The sequence below is a fragment of the Panthera uncia genome (genome assembly GCF_023721935.1).
Source record: "Panthera uncia isolate 11264 chromosome B2 unlocalized genomic scaffold, Puncia_PCG_1.0 HiC_scaffold_24, whole genome shotgun sequence".
In the NCBI taxonomy this organism is placed as follows: Eukaryota; Metazoa; Chordata; class Mammalia; order Carnivora; family Felidae; genus Panthera; species Panthera uncia.
Genome location: NW_026057580.1, coordinates 93,163,559 through 93,179,047, shown reverse-complemented (window position 1 = coordinate 93,179,047; position 15,489 = coordinate 93,163,559). Strand labels below are relative to the sequence as shown.

The 15,489-nt window shown below is 44.2% G+C and overlaps 1 protein-coding gene across 1 annotated transcript in view; it reads right to left on the bottom strand.

Moving 5' to 3' along the window:
* Positions 1-3,831: 3,831 nt before the first annotated feature.
* The window catches only part of ARFGEF3 (ARFGEF family member 3), a 134,078-nt gene continuing 122,420 nt past the window's right edge, over positions 3,832-15,489 (bottom strand). The window contains exons 20-22 of the mRNA XM_049654664.1: positions 13,538-13,659; positions 8,589-9,807; positions 3,832-4,919 (exon numbers count right to left, since the gene is read on the bottom strand). Coding sequence (XP_049510621.1) covers positions 4,728-4,919; positions 8,589-9,807; positions 13,538-13,659 — 1,533 coding nt within the window. The 3' untranslated portion in view covers positions 3,832-4,727. The remainder of the gene's footprint in view (positions 4,920-8,588; positions 9,808-13,537; positions 13,660-15,489) is intronic.

The window sequence follows — 15,489 nt, the reverse complement described above, 5'->3', positions numbered from 1 at the left end:
TTAGTAAGAGGTGCCATTGTTTATAAGGAAATTGAATCTTGTTCTCAACTGAGTTTCTCATAAACTATCCCCCGGGATAATTTTTTTTTTTTTTGGTCTGTTTTCCCTGAAGCAATGATTGTATTTTGGAAATCTAAATGGTGTTCTAGTCCAAAACTCTGTATTAAAATTTTAGTTACTTCCACATCAAATATAAACATTATAAGCAGAGGAAGAGGATCTCATAAAAGGAGAGAGACAATTTTCTAGATTGTTCCACTATGAATGAACATAGTTTTTTTTTTTTTGATGAAGCATAATTATGAGTTCTTTACTGATTTCATTAAATCTTACCCCATAACAAGCTCATATTTCCAATAAAAAGTGCTTAAAAAGAGTATCTTGCTTTTTCTAAGGCCACACTAAATGTCACCAGGATCACCTAAGTGGTACCCATGCATATCCAAGTTCTGTCACCCGCTTAATGTCATATGTTGGATTTTCCTTACGTCTGTTTCCTTGTCTGCAGAGTATGTAGAAATATTGAGGCATATGGCACGTGGTGGATATTGACCTGATGCCCTCAGTACCTGGATCTTTAAACAATCTTGTCCTACCTGTCGCTTCCTTTTCAGAGAGTGCAGTGGAAAACTGGTTAGAACTGATTCTGCATATTCTCAAACTTTGATGATGACTTTTACTACCATCTACTTCCCAGGGAAGCAAGTAGAGAGGCACTGTTGGCTACAGGGCACTTGATTCTGAGTGATTAAACGGCAATTGAGAAAAGTTTACCAGTCGTGCGTGTCCTTCTGGACACAGACTGCCATGCACACCTGCAGAACAGCTGGCCCCGAATAGTAATATTCCATCACTTCCGGCTAATTTGGCAAGTTTTCTAAATTACCACTGAGGGTCTGCTTTAAGACTAAAGTTCAGACCTTATTTTATTTTCAAACACCCCAAAAACATTATATTATGTATGATCTATGAACGAACACGTTTTTAAAACCCTATTTGAAAAAATCCTCCTAGGATTGCAGATATGGGACATCAATTAAATACTTTCAACTCATTTTCACTGTTTGATTCCTGGCAACACTCATGTATTCACTCTGTGTCCTGAGAGCATTGTATTGTAGACAGAGCATGGCCTCTGAATTCAGGAACACCTCTTTTGCAACCAACGTTGCCATTTACTGGTGATCTTGGGCAAATATCTTAACCTCTCTGGGTCTGTGTCCTCATCTGAAAAAAATGAGGAAAACAAAACCTGTTTGACAAGGTTATCGTGAGAGCTAAAGGGTGATGTAGGTTCAGGTCTACGGTCACAGTGGCATTCAACAAATGTCACCTCCTCCCTGTCGTCTGTAACCTCTTGCAATTGTTACCGGCTCCAAACTCAGGTCTTCACTCTGCTTAGTCTGATAGGGCGGACACAGATGGATTTTCTTTTCTGAGAAAGAAAACCTTCCTGCAGAAGCAGCCCTGTGATGTATTTGGGGAAAGTCAGGGATCTCTGTCATATAATTGCATTACGTTCTTACAGTGAAGGCTACTTGATGGTCTCAACGGGCTCTGTATAAACCTTGAAACAACTAAAAGCCTGGTGACACTGTACCAAGAAGTTTCCATTTAGAGGTGCTTTTGAATTATGTTAATATTCTGTCATGTTTGTTTGAAAATAATTTAGTCTGAGCCATTATATATGTTAGCATCTGCCTTGGTCATTACATAGCATAAAGACGGTAGAAAGTGCCCTAGTTGTATATTGATGGAGGAGGCTAGAAAATAATCATAAGGGGAGAGATGGCAACATGGTGTAAAGAGGCAGCCTAAGCATTTTTAAAAGCTAATCAGGAGAGGCAAGAGCTAGGCGAGACGCTGGCCCTCCATCAAACCTATGTCCTCATGGCAAGGAGAAATCTGATGATGCGTGTGGTCTACTTGGCTGTCAGGAATTCCTAAACACTTTGAAATTTTCTAGGTATTTTCATGATGCACACTTTACCAAAATATTAGAAAAAGAGAGTACGTCTCAGTCGTAGGGTAACACACTTTTGGCAGTAAATACAGGCAACTGAAAGTGACGTGCAAAATCTTATTCTGCTTAGATCAGTAAATATATGGTCATGACTGTTTTCGCCACAAAGGCTGTCTTGACCTTGGTCTTTCAGAGACCTTGGGAGAGATGGAGTGAAGGAAGAGAGGGAGAGAGGCAGAAACCCAGACACTGGAAGTGTGTGAGGGGCCAAACAGGGAAGGGACCACTCGTCTACCGAGGGTCCCTAATTATTTCCCTTTCCTCTCCACTCCTGGAGAAGACGGACGTCATTGTGACCTGAAGTCCTATTTGTTAGAGATTATTTGTCTCCGGCGATGTCCTCTTGACAACAGCAAATACCTCTGGGAAGTATCAAGGTGAGCTGAGACCAATATGGGCCTCGGGGTAGGCTATAGAATAGATGATGGGAAAGGGCTAAAACCCTCTTACAAAATTGTAGGTAAAGAGCTATGCACGTTTTCTCACTTTTTCATTCTTTGAACCTATAATGAGTCATAGTCTCAGAGCAGTGTTTGCACACAGTACGGGGGAAATTTATTTTCATAAACTAGCCTTGGAGCTCATGAGAGAGAGTCTATGGGAGAATGAATTCTGATTTCCAAACAACTAACATATTCTGGGATGTGACATTCTAAATTGAGACTGGCTTTGAATTTTTATGCTATATAAAAAGTTGCTACATGTAAACATGTTATAATCATGGATTTGACACTCTGCTTCTCTGAAGCTTCCTCCCTACCCTACCCCATGGCCCTCACCCCCACCAAGTTAATTTTGTAGTCCTCATGGGTTCACAAAGGGGAAGTAAACCTCAGAGAAGCAGTATATCACGGTGGTTCTGTTTCTTTTTGTGGTTATTGTGAAAACAAAGGAAAAGTATCTGACTTTCCATTCTACTTCCAAAACATAAAAAGTTTAATTAAAAGTATAGAATACTCTTAAATACATTGCTGTTCCAACAGTTCACTGCTTAAGATCAAATAGTTGATCTGTGTTTACACTTGAAGTGTTGTCTAATGAGTAAAACCTGAAGACAAAGAGAGGGTTTTGTGGAACTGGAAAAATGCCTTCTGGATTTTGCTGTGATCTCTGGATGGCATACGAAATGATGGGGTTCTTTGAGATTGCCTAAATAAGTCAGGGAACTCTGTCTTCCTTGAGAAATATGTAAATATCTACAAGGTTAAGATGAGGTTTACAAATACTAGCACTGAGCAAAGTTGTTGGTTTGAAATCCTTACTTCTGTACTGAAGAGTTGCTGTTTTATTTTTCAATGACATTCCATTGTGAACACGTTTTTAGGGGCTGGGAAAATGATAATGTATCTTAGCAACGAACTCTACTTTCTAGAATGTACACGAGTGGGCTTGATGAGTTTCAATCATTATAACTGAAGAACTATTAAGTGTACTGTAAATATGATAAAGTTTCCAAATTGATTTCCTAGTGATATCTAAAAGAAATATTCATGTAAAATAACAGCCTGGAAAGACACCAGACATAAGTAAATTTACTTGCCAGAGAGGAGAAGTGTTTGAAATTGAAAAACTTAATTTCCTAAATTTCATTCTGTGTCCCCTTCTCCTTTAGTTCTATTTTCTTCTGAGACCAGAGCTTGTATGCCTGACACCCTCATTTTATGTGATGCTTGTATAATATTTTAAGATTTAAAATGACTTTGTCACAATCTCTTTTCTCACCCCTTCCAGCTGTCTCCCTACCCCACACTTCCTGCCCCGTTCCCTGAGAAGTCTGCTCACTGGATGGAGAACTGAGTCCTTAAATGAGTTGCGTTTTAACGTTTTGTTTCCTTAAAAACCCAAGGTTCTGCCCTATGTTCAGATAACTGTGGAGCATAGAAATGTCTGTGCAACAAAAAACTAAGGCACCATTTTTTCTTTCCCTTTCCTGTTTTGCCTTGGGAGCAAAAGCAAAGACTAATGGGAAGCCAGGGTGGCTGGTCAGTCTGTCTCTTGGCAACATCTGTGTCAGCCAATCTGTGTCTCAAAGGCTGCCAGCCTGTAGACTTAAAACCCTGCCAGGACAGCATTTTCTTCCTTTAGAAATAGGGAAATAAAGGCACAAACGTACCTTAGAAGAAGTTGGTGAATACCAACTGGAAAATCTTGACAGTTTGGGACGACTTTGAAATGTTCTGGGATATTTTACAGAGGAAGCCATCCCTTTCTTGATTGTGACCCCCAAGAATGTTTTTCCAGCTGCTAATCAGCCCATAATCATAATAGAAAATCTTCCTCCAGTGAATGTCTTTACTAGATGCCTGAGTGCTTACACATCAGCTTGACTTACCAGCAGATATTTCCTTAACATTTCCATTAAAAAAAAAAAATCAAATAGGTCAATGTAGTGTTTTCAAAGGGGTAGTCCTGGAAAGGGATCCTTTTGGGAATAACATCGCAAGCAGAAGCACTGGGAAATAAACATCAAGATTTAGAAACGTATCAAGGAATGGAGACTTTTCTGCAATAATGTGCAAAATCAGAGTATCATTTGTGTCATCCAGATACAAGGTTAGTGTCCAGGTTGGCCCCAGTGTTAGGGAGCGACAGATTGTTCTCTGAGACACTTGTTTTGGTGGGGCTGGTGGCGGGGATAATGCGATCATTCAGACTGGCAGGCACTCTCTAACCCTTGCTACTGAACTTCCTCAAACTGAGTGGTCTACACGATGATGTCGTAGACCCGGCCCACTCTGCCCAGCCATTCTCTCACGGCCTGGCGCACGCGGATGTCGGTCACGTGACAGGTTAGCTGGCTGATGCACGGGAACACTGCAGGCTGGAGAGCCGTGAAGGTCTGGTCTGGAAGGATCTGAATCTGGTTGAGAACGGTTAGCATCATGTTGGTCCATGCCTAAGAGAAAGGATTTAGGGGAATTAGCGGCTTTCTCCTCTGGGTTCAGCTGAACTCTCAGGTGTGGCTAAGCCCTGCCAGTGTGCGAATGAGTTTTCTGTCTTTGGGCTGCAATAAGTCTGTCTTTACTAATTGAATGTAGCGACTAGAAATTGTCATTTTGAGTTCATCCATACAAGGAATAGCAGAAACTCCTCTGACATTAGGAATACCTGATTTTCAGCTTTTGTAGGCTAGAGGCGTAACTCGTTTTATTGCAGTTTGCTTTTACTGTGCTTCCCAGATAGCGGGTTTTTTGTTTGTGTTTTCATTTGCTTACTTTGTGTCTCTGTGTCACATTCTGGTAATTCTCACAATGTTTCAAACTTTTGAATTATTATATTTGTTTGGGTGATCCGGGATATTACTATTATAACTGTTTTGGGTGCCATGAATTGTGCCTATATAAGATGGTGAACTTAATTGATAAACATGTGTGCTCTGACTGCCCCACTGATCAGCCCTTCGCCCGTCCCTCTCCTTGGGCCTCCCTATTCCCTGAGACCCAACAATATTGAAGTTAGGCCAATGAATAAGCCTACATTGACCTTTAAGCGTTCAAGTGAAAGGAAGAGTCACAGGTCTCTCACTTTCAATCAAAAGCCAGAAATGATCATGCTTAGCGAGGGAGGCATGTTGGAAGCCGAGACTGGCACAAAAGCCTAGCTTCCAGCCTAAGTTAGCCAAGCTGTGAACGCAAAGGGAAAGTTCCTGAAGGAAATTAAAAGTGTGACTCCAGTGAACACACACATGATAAGAAAGAAAAACAACCTTAGTGCTGACAAGCAGAAAGTTCGAGTGGTCTGGATAGAAGATCAAACCAGCCCCAACATTCCCTTCAGCCAAAGCCTAATCCAGAGCGAGACCCTAACTCTCTTCCATTCTGTGAAGGCTGAGAGCGGTGAGGAAGCTGGAGAAGAAAAGTTTGAAGCTGGCAGAGGTGGGTTCATGGGGTTTAAGGAAAGAAGCTGTTTCCCTAATCGAAAGTATTGATTGGAAGCTGCAGCAAGTTTTCCAGAAGATCTGCTGAGGTAAGTGATGAAGGCGGTTACACTAAACAGATTTTCAATGCAGATGAAACAGCCTTCTGTTGGAAAAAGACGCCATCTAGGACTTTCATAGCCAGAGGGAAGTCAGTACCTGGGTTCAAAGGGCCGGCTGACTCTCTAGTTAGGGGCTAATGCAGCTGGTGACTTTAAGTTAAAGCCACTGCTCATTTACTATTCTCAAAATCCTAGAACCCTTAAGAATTATGCCGTATCTACTCCGTGCTCCATAAATGAAACAGGAAAACCTGGATGACAGCACATGTTTACCCATGGCTCACTGAATATTTTAAACCTACTATTGAGAACTGCTACTCAGAGAAAAGGATTCCTTTCAAAATATTACTGCCTGTTGACAATGCACCTGGTCACCCACGAGCTCTGACGCAGATGTCCGATGAGATTCACGCTGTTCTCGTGCCTGCTAACACGACAGCCATTCTGCAGTCCATTTCTACTTTCAAGTCATTATTTAAGAAATACATTTCATAAGGCTCGAGGTGTTACAGTGATTCCTCTGCTGGATCTGGGCAAAGTAGACTGAAGACCTGGAAAGTATTCACTGTTCTAGATACTGTTAACAACATTCATGACTCATGGGAAGAGGTCAGAACATCGACATGAACGGGAGCGTGCAAGAACTTGATTCCAACACTCGTGCAGGACTCTGAGGGGTTCAGGACTCCGTGGAGGAAGTAACTGCGGTGTGGGGGAAACAGCGGAAGAATTAGAAGCAGAGCCGGAAAATGGGCCTGGAATCCCGCCATCTCATGATCGAACTTCAATGGACGAAGGGCTGCTTCTTATGGATGAGCAAAGGAAGTGGTTGCTTGAGATGGAACCTACTCCTGGTGAAGACTATTGAAATGACAACAGAGGATTTAGAAGATTACATACACTCAGTGGACGGAGCAGTGGCAGGGTCTGAGTGGATGGATTCCCATTTTGAAAGCGGTTCTAGTGTGGGTCCAATGCTATCAAACAGCATTGCACGCTACAGAGAAATAATATGTCAAAGAGTCAATGCAGCGACCTTTATTGTCGCCTTATTTTAAGAAAGTGCCACAGCCACCCCAGCCTTCAGCAGCCACCAACATGGAGGCAAGACCCTCCACCAGCAAAAAGATTATGACGTGTTAAAAACTCAGATGAGTTTTAGCAATGAAGTATTTTTAAAATTAAGGTATATGTATATATATTTTTAGATATAATGCTATTGTACACTTCATAGACTACAGTATAGTGTGAACATAACTTTTATATGCTCTGGGAGATAAAAAAATTCATCTGACGTGCTTTGATATTTGCTTTATTGCAGTGGTCTGGAGCCAAACCTGCAATATCTCCAAGGTATGCCTGTACCAAAATCTTATTTATTCCTCATATTTTTAAAAACTCTCCTGCCTTCTCATAATGAAGAAACTTTATTTTATTTATTTTTGTGAGGAGGAGGAGGAGGAGGAGGAGGAGGAGGAGGAGAGAGAGAGAGAGAGAAGGGAGGAGAGGGGCAGAGAGGGAGACAGAATCTGAAGCGGGCTCCAGGCTCTGAGCTGGCAGCGCAGAGCCCGATGTGGGGCTTGAGCCCATGAACCGTGAGATCATGACCTGAGCCAAAGTCGGATGCTTAACCAACTGAGTCACCGGGGCGCCCCTTATGAAGACACGTTAAATTATCAGTCTCTGTAATGCCTAGCAAACTGGAATAGGACTACCATACGTCTCTGTTAGACTAGATTAGCAAAAGTCCAGTCAAAGATGATTTTTGTGGGTTCTAAAGTTTAGTACTATGTTCAAAATACTTTAGAGGAAAAAGAGGCATCTTGCAAGATTCATGCTAAGTCCAAATTTATGTTCGTCCTAAGAATACGGTTATGTGTAGGTTCATAGAATCCTAGGATCGAAGATCTAACTTATGCCTGCAACAGGGGCCCGCAATCTAAGCGCCCAGAGTATTTTGAAAGGGCTCCTTCTCACTCTAGATTCCACTTCTCTTTTCCCATCTCATCAGTTCCCGCCACCGTTTTCTTCTCGGGCTGGGTTGTTGATGCCCCCACGGAATTACAAACATTAACTATATAAAGGACCAGGAACACTCAGAGCCCTCTAAGGAATGAGAAGTTTTGGGTGCTCGGAAGGGGCTAGCAGAACTTGGGACCAAAACCGTTCATTGGTAGGACCACATGATAACGCGTCCTTTGCCTGTGTCCTGTACATATTTCCTCAGGGCATCTTCAGACACACTCAGGACCCCATGCCAGAGAAGGTATGTTCACTTTAGAAGCTTTAGCTTCGTCTCATTTATCCGAGTGGGCTCCAGATTCTCAATAATATCTCTTGGAACCCATAAAGCCATCCCTGAAATTATCTAAGAATCAAATTTCAGTTTCACACAGATGGAGTGACGCAGACAGACGCTGCGTCTCAGGCTCAGGCCGTCCTCTGACTTTGGAGGGAAACGGTCAACTCTCAGAATGCGTATGAGTGTTCCGTAAGGGGGACGTGTCTGCGCTGTCACGGGGGACCCAGCCTCCCTCTTGCGCTGCCGGGCGCGCCTCCCCGCAGCCTGGGGCTGGCAGGAACCCACCTGGATCTGTGCCTCGGCGTCCCTCCCGGACACACTCAGGGAGCTCCCGGTGGAGCCAGAGCGGGGCCTCTTCTCCTGTCGCAGGAGCTCAGGGCCCGCGCTGAAGGAATGCCGCATCTGCCCTTGGTCTACCAAGTGCTGGGGACGCTGAAGCAGCGGGGAGTCCTGGCCCCGCGGACCCAGCGGCTCGCCCTTCTTCTCCGCTTTGCCCTCTTTGGCGAACGTGGGCAGGTTATGCTGCTGTTTCCTCTTTTTGTATTCAGTCATCAGCTTGGAAATGGTTTTGTCGGCCGCCATGGTGTAGATTCTGTTCCCCGCGTTCTCCCACCATTCTTTCTTCCGGCTGGGATCCTTCTTCTCCACCTTGGGGCTGGGGGGCGGCAGCACGTCCCCGCTGCCGGCCCGCAGGCTCCCCGGCTCGCCGGCGTGATCCCGCGTCTGGCTCCGGTCGTCCTCAGAAGGCGTGTCTTTCCCCGAGAACCCCCCGGTGGATGGGGTGGAGGACTCCGACTGGAAGGACGGAAGGATGAAGAATGGGTCACTCTTGAAGATGGGAGCCTCCTCCACGCTGTTCTCCAGGTCCAGGTGCATCTGGATGTAGTTGGTGGACAGCTCCATGCACAGCTGGTGCAGCCTCTTGACCAGCCACACCCAGTCTGCGTTGCTGATGGGCTGGACACTTAGCGACGGCATCCGGGCCCTCCACTGCCTCTTCTCCTTGCCTCTCGGGGGGCTCACCTGGGCCGTCTCCTCAAAAATGTCTTCGTCTTCTGAAGAGCACTGCTGGGAGGAGTCCGTGCTCCTCTCGTCGTCCTCGAAAAGGACTTTCTTCACTTGCTCGGCCGTGATGGTTTCTTGGTTGGTGAGGACCGCGCAGACGAGCGCGTGGAAGTAAATGTTAAAACTCATCGCGGACTGGCGGTAGAGGTTGGCAGCGCCTCCGATCCCAGACACCTTCTTCAGCAGGCACTTCAGCCCAGGGCTGGTGTCGAACTCTCTCGCCGTCCTGTACGAGTCCAGCAGCAGGTCGAAGATGACCGCCAAGTTCTGCATGGAGATGTACCTGAGGAAGCCGGCCAGCTTGGCCTCGGGCACCTGGACCGTCTTCTCCTCCCCGGGGGAGGGGCCCTTGACGAACTCTTCTAACAAGATGTCGTACAAGTTCTGGAGCAACACTTGATGCGAGAGCAGGCTCACCACAATTTCCCTGAAAGAAACGCTTCAAACGAAAAGAAAGGGATTGATCAGTAGTCTGCGTTCGGCCGGACGTGAGGTTCGTTAAAGCGATTCGGATGTTGCACGTTTTGGAACGACGCGGGTGAAATGATAAACTTACTTGTAGTTTAATGCCTTCCTTTAAGAAGGGGCATTACGTGGTAACCATTTTCACCATCATTAATGGGATTGCTGATACTTTTTTAAAAATCTAGGAGCTGTGATATTAATGTATTATAAAAACTATTAAATACAGGCATTTTATTTCCTTCATAGCTACGAGTCGTGAAGTGTCAAACCAGAAAGTAACAATTTCTGGTCAATTCTCTGCATCTTAATCGGCTTTCTCCTCTGCCCTTTGGCTTTTTTTCTCAAACTCCAAGACGGCAGCAATCTCACTGAAGTCTGGCTTTCTAGGGACCGCACTTGCTTACCAGGATTAACTGTTAATGCTCTAGGTGCCTATGTGTAAAAACTCCAGTGCTGCCAACACGTGAGATGGAGAAGAACCAAACATGTGCAGCATGAAGAAAGAGGTACTTTAACTCAAGCTTTGTAAGCCAAATTGAGGAGAGAAAGCAGCATTCACTCAACACACGCAATTCTCTTTTGTGTCCTCTCCCGCCAGCATGGCCAGGGGACTCCTTTGCGGGCCCTGAATGCTCTTTTGGGTCCACGGAGATACCCCTCGTGTCAGCTATGTGGGATGGGGCGAATCCTCCCTAGACATCTAGCCAGGCCTCCTGGTTGAGAAGCGGGCACCACCCATCAGTCACGAGGACAACTTCCTCCTCCTCCTTATCAGGGCACAGCCCACATATAAGGAAGCCTTAGAAATGCCCTTTGGTGATGTGGCCTCTTCTGTTTGGTTGCATTCTTATACTAAGAAAACAATTTCAATTCCAGGTACTACCTTCAGCTGAAAATTTTAATTCCCCCACGTGGCTTGTGGTTTCACATTCTTTTCATTGCTCTTAAGAACTCCACGCAAATAGCTTATGCCATTATGTTGCAAACTGATTCCCGTGATGGGATAATTATAGCAAGATGGCAACTCTTAATAATGTTTATTTCAAAAATCCAACCATTACGTTAGTATGTCTAGTTATGACCTTGCATGTAAAAATTACTTTTTTTGTAACAGAAAGGAACATAAGTGCTTGTGTACATTGAAAGGCTGACCCTGCCCTTTGTGCAGTGGTACACTGTATATGCTCAGCAAAGATGGAATGAATGAGCAGCGAAGAACTGTCACCCTTTCTAATGAGTCACTTAATTGTTTTGGTGGTTAAGCACACATGACACAAAGTTGCTATTTTGGCCATCTTAAAAAGTACAATTTGGTGGCATTAAGTACGTGCACAATGTTGGGTAACCATCACCACTATTTCTAGAACTTTTTCATCTCAAACTCAATACTTACTGCACAGTAACTCTCCATTCCCCCTTTTGATAAGTTAGCTAATTAATTTTTAATTTTTTGTCCTCTGCCTGATAATTTATTGAAGGTATAGGAACCCTGAATATGCATTTTTCTGAAGAAGAGGGCTCGAAAAGCCACCAAATTGGTCTAATACTTTGTGTCTACAACTACAGGACACGAACTATAAGGGAAGTCCTGTCACCAATTACTCAAGTCTATACCCTTGTCTGTCGTCTTCACCACACTCTAAAGTCCCCAAGGTCCAGGGCAGTATTTTATTCAGCTGTGTCCCCAGGGCCTGGGAAAATGTCTGGTGAGAGGAGCACTAAGTAAGCATCCAAGACGAACCGAGTAACCAAAACTTATCGGTTCTAGGTGCAGGTGCCTGAACACATCCCTGCCTGGACAAAATGTTCTCCCTGAGAAATGGCTCTGACGCTCCAACCCCAGGGCCCTGGCAGCCTGGACTCCTGAAGCAGGAACCACAACCAGAGGGGTGAGTTTGATCAACCTTCTGAAGGTATAAACACCATAGCCGAGAGGACATGATCTATCACCTTCCCTGAGAACTGGAAAACTCTTCACCAGGAAACACTTAAAAAGAGGGTTGACGCAAGGCCACGTTTGAATTCTGGAGGATCTTTACCAACCGAGATCCCCCTTTCGATGCTTTAGGATATAAAATGGCTAAGTGTGCGTGTAAAAAGAACAGAAAATCCCTTTTAGGTTCCAGCTGACTGACGTAGCAATAAGAAAACAAAGTGGCAGCAGCAATACTGAGGAGATCAAAATTTCAGAAAGATATCAAAAAAGTGACATAACTGTTTATAGATATGCAACTCTTAATCATCTTTTAAAAAAGACCCAGAGCAAACAAAAATCCATAGATGATTTTTCAATTTGTCGTACCCAAGCGTTTCAACCTTTTGCTCAGCACATAGCATACCCTTTAAAGGAGGGGACCGTGAAGTGTTTAGATGCCAAGTGCAAAGGAAAGTCCTCCTCCTCGAGTTAATTGCATAACAAGTGGCTGACTTAAGACACGCTAATGTCAGTATCAGCGATAAACAGATTCATGAAGTACTACTTCTTAAAGCTCTCACATTAGGTGGGTTGTGTAAAGCTCAGGGACTATCAGTGCCAAAGCGATTTAAAAACTGCACCCAGATTTCTCTTTATTCAGTTTATAATCTGAATTTGATTTAGGGCTTTTTTTTTTTTTAATTTATTTCCATGGGTGATTTCACTATGGACCTCTGAGGATGCACTGGACGGCATATAAATGAACTTTCTTTAGGTCTAACTCCTCTTGCTCTCCGTCCTGTGCTAAGTTAAGGTCTGTGCTAACAGTCAAATCCAAGAATGCAAAGTGGCTCCACCCTTTTGCTGTGTCCCTGGGTAGGTGGCCCAGCCGCTCTGAATGTTTCCTCGTGGATAAAACGGGAGTGGAAATACCTAGCCACTGTATTCCACATATAGTGCTCAAACACTTATCATCATTACCATTCCTGTGTCGGAAGTTTAAAAATGGAAACTTCAGTCATGGCTATTCTCCTTCAAGTCTAGGAACAATAGTTTTCAGGCAAAATGATAGCATTTAAAAAAGGCAAGGTTCTTGGGGCAGGGCAGAGATCTTTCTGTCTCCTGACAGCTGTCTTGCTCTTAAGAAGTTGACGTATTTCTCCCTGAAATAATATAAATCATGCCTCACGTTACAATTTTCTTTAAAAAAAAAAAAAAGGGTGTAATATAGTCCTAAAAACACACTGAATTGTGTCCCCCCACCAACACCACTCATGTTGACGTCTGAACCCACAGTACCACAGTGTGACTGTATTTGGAGATAAGGTCTTGAAAATTAATCAGGTAGACCCTAATCCACTATGACTGGTGTCCTTATAAGAAGAGATTAGGACACAGACATACACAGAAGAAAGACCATGTGAAGACACAGGGAGAAGGCATCCATCCAGAAGCCAAGAAGAGAGGGCTCAGAAGAAACCGACCCTGCCCACACCTTGATCTTGGGCTTCTAGGCCCCAGAACTGTGAGCAAATACAGTTCTGTTATTCTGTTAAGGCACCCAAGTCGGCGGTACTTTGTTATCTCAGCCCTAGCAAATTAGTACATGTGAAATGTGGAAACTTTGGTGGAGAGGTGAACAATTTTCTGCGAAAACCTTGGCTAGAGGACTCTCTGAATGTTTCCAGTCTTCTCAGCCAAAGCTTGGACTACAATGAGCCAGAACGGGAAATAAACGAGCTCTGCTCGTCCTAAGTTCCCCACATGTTTAGGCTGGTTAGCTGCTTACCTTTTCTTGGTATGTCCATTTGGCTTCTCATCGGGAGGCAGCTCAATAATGAGCTGACAGGACTGAGCGTGGTCGAAGTTGTTTGGAGTCTTTGGTGAGCACTGGGTGTCCAACATAAACACCTGCAAAGACATGCAAAGGTACAGTTCAGAGCCCCATCATCCTCGACCTGACTCCACCAGGGATTAGCTGGGTGGTCCTGGGTAAGTGGCTTATTCTTTCTACTCATTTTCTCACCTATAAAATAAGGTTGATACTGAGGTTTCCTACCTGGTGTGTTTGCTGAGAGAATTAGTATGTGTATATTACATACACATAATGTTGGAACAGTAAATATTCAGCAGAAGTTAGCAGCTGACGCTAACACTACTCACTACCTTTATCATGTGACAGTTCATTACACTCCAAACAGCAAGTGCTGCTATTTAAGGTTAATTACGAGCGCGTAAAGAGGGGCGGTGTTGGTGGAAAAAAAAAAAAATCTGATTTTGATGTCGGTTATATTCTATCCAACACAGGAATAAGAGATTAATCAGGACCTCCTGTCGGGACTACTAACGTGGACCTGCAATTCTACCAGACGGTGGGAGAAGTGACCAAGAAGATAGCAACCGCTTCCCAGTCCAGACCTCCGTGATCTCATTTCACATGACTTCACAGACCTTCGCTACCTGCCTTTGGAAATAGAAATAGTCTTAAGAAACTTTTCCTTTGTTGACACAATTTAGAAGGGAAAAGTTTCTTATCAGATTCTCTGGGTTATCTGAAGGGTGGACACAGGAGGCACGTGGGAAACATCTGTATCTAGCGGTGTAATGGTGTCCCGTTAGACAAGTTATCCCATCAGAGGACCACCCTCTTGGCTTCTCTGTTACAGTGCCTTAATGCCGCAGCCGTCCACAACAGCCACGTGGATGTTAGTGGTTCTTTGCTGCAGCCTTATGACCTTTCTTCTGTTCCAGCCTCTGCGGACCGGCCATGGATGCTTCAGAGGGATGTGCTTTCTCCCTTCAGAACAGTACAACCGTCATGTACTGAGATAACACGAGTGTTGATGGCAGATGATGGGAGAAGCGGGAGGTGGAAGGTGGTCCCACTCTGTGAGGAGTGCTGGGGAAAGCCCTTTAGAAACCAGGCCTAGCCTGGAAACTTCTCAACTGATAATCTCGGTATCCTGGATTATTAATGTACTAAGGGGAGATTTTATTAAGAATTTGAACAGATCTTATAGAGAATGAGAGCCTCTGAATAAAACCCCTAATTCACTTTATTTTTCTAAGTAATTAAACGTATTTATTCAATGATTGAATCTGACATTGCATGTACATTTATAAAAATTGCTTAATTTTATTTTTTATTTGAGACAGAGAGTATGTGCGGGGCAGAGGGATAAAGAGAGAGAATCTTAAGCAGGCTCCATACTCAGCGTGGAGCCCGACATGGGGCTTGATTCCGTGACACTGGGATCATGACCTGAGACGAGATCAAGAGTCAGACCCTCAACCTACTGAGCCACCCAGGTGCCCCATAACTGCTTAATATTTCAAACATGCCACACACGTATATGCAAAATACCTTCTGTATATGAAGGCATAATTCATATATGTCTGTTGCCATTACATGAGACTGTATTCCCCATAACCACTCACTATTATGAATAGATGTAAATTTAGGAACAGTGCTTAATTACTGCTGGAAGCCCATGCAGGGTTTCTTGGAGGTAGACTGACGTGTTGCTCAAGTGTTTGGGGGCATATCTGCAGCCGGTGCTAATGCTGGAAGGCCTTCTGTGATTCAGTAACTCCCCGAGTCAGCAGACATTTACTAAGTGCCTTCTATATGCCCTGCTCTAGGGCCACCAAGGCGAATACACAGAACGTGCTCTCTGCTCCTCGGGAGCTCACAACCAACTTTCGTGAGTTCTCTGACGTCTGCCAGAAGAAAAAGTCATT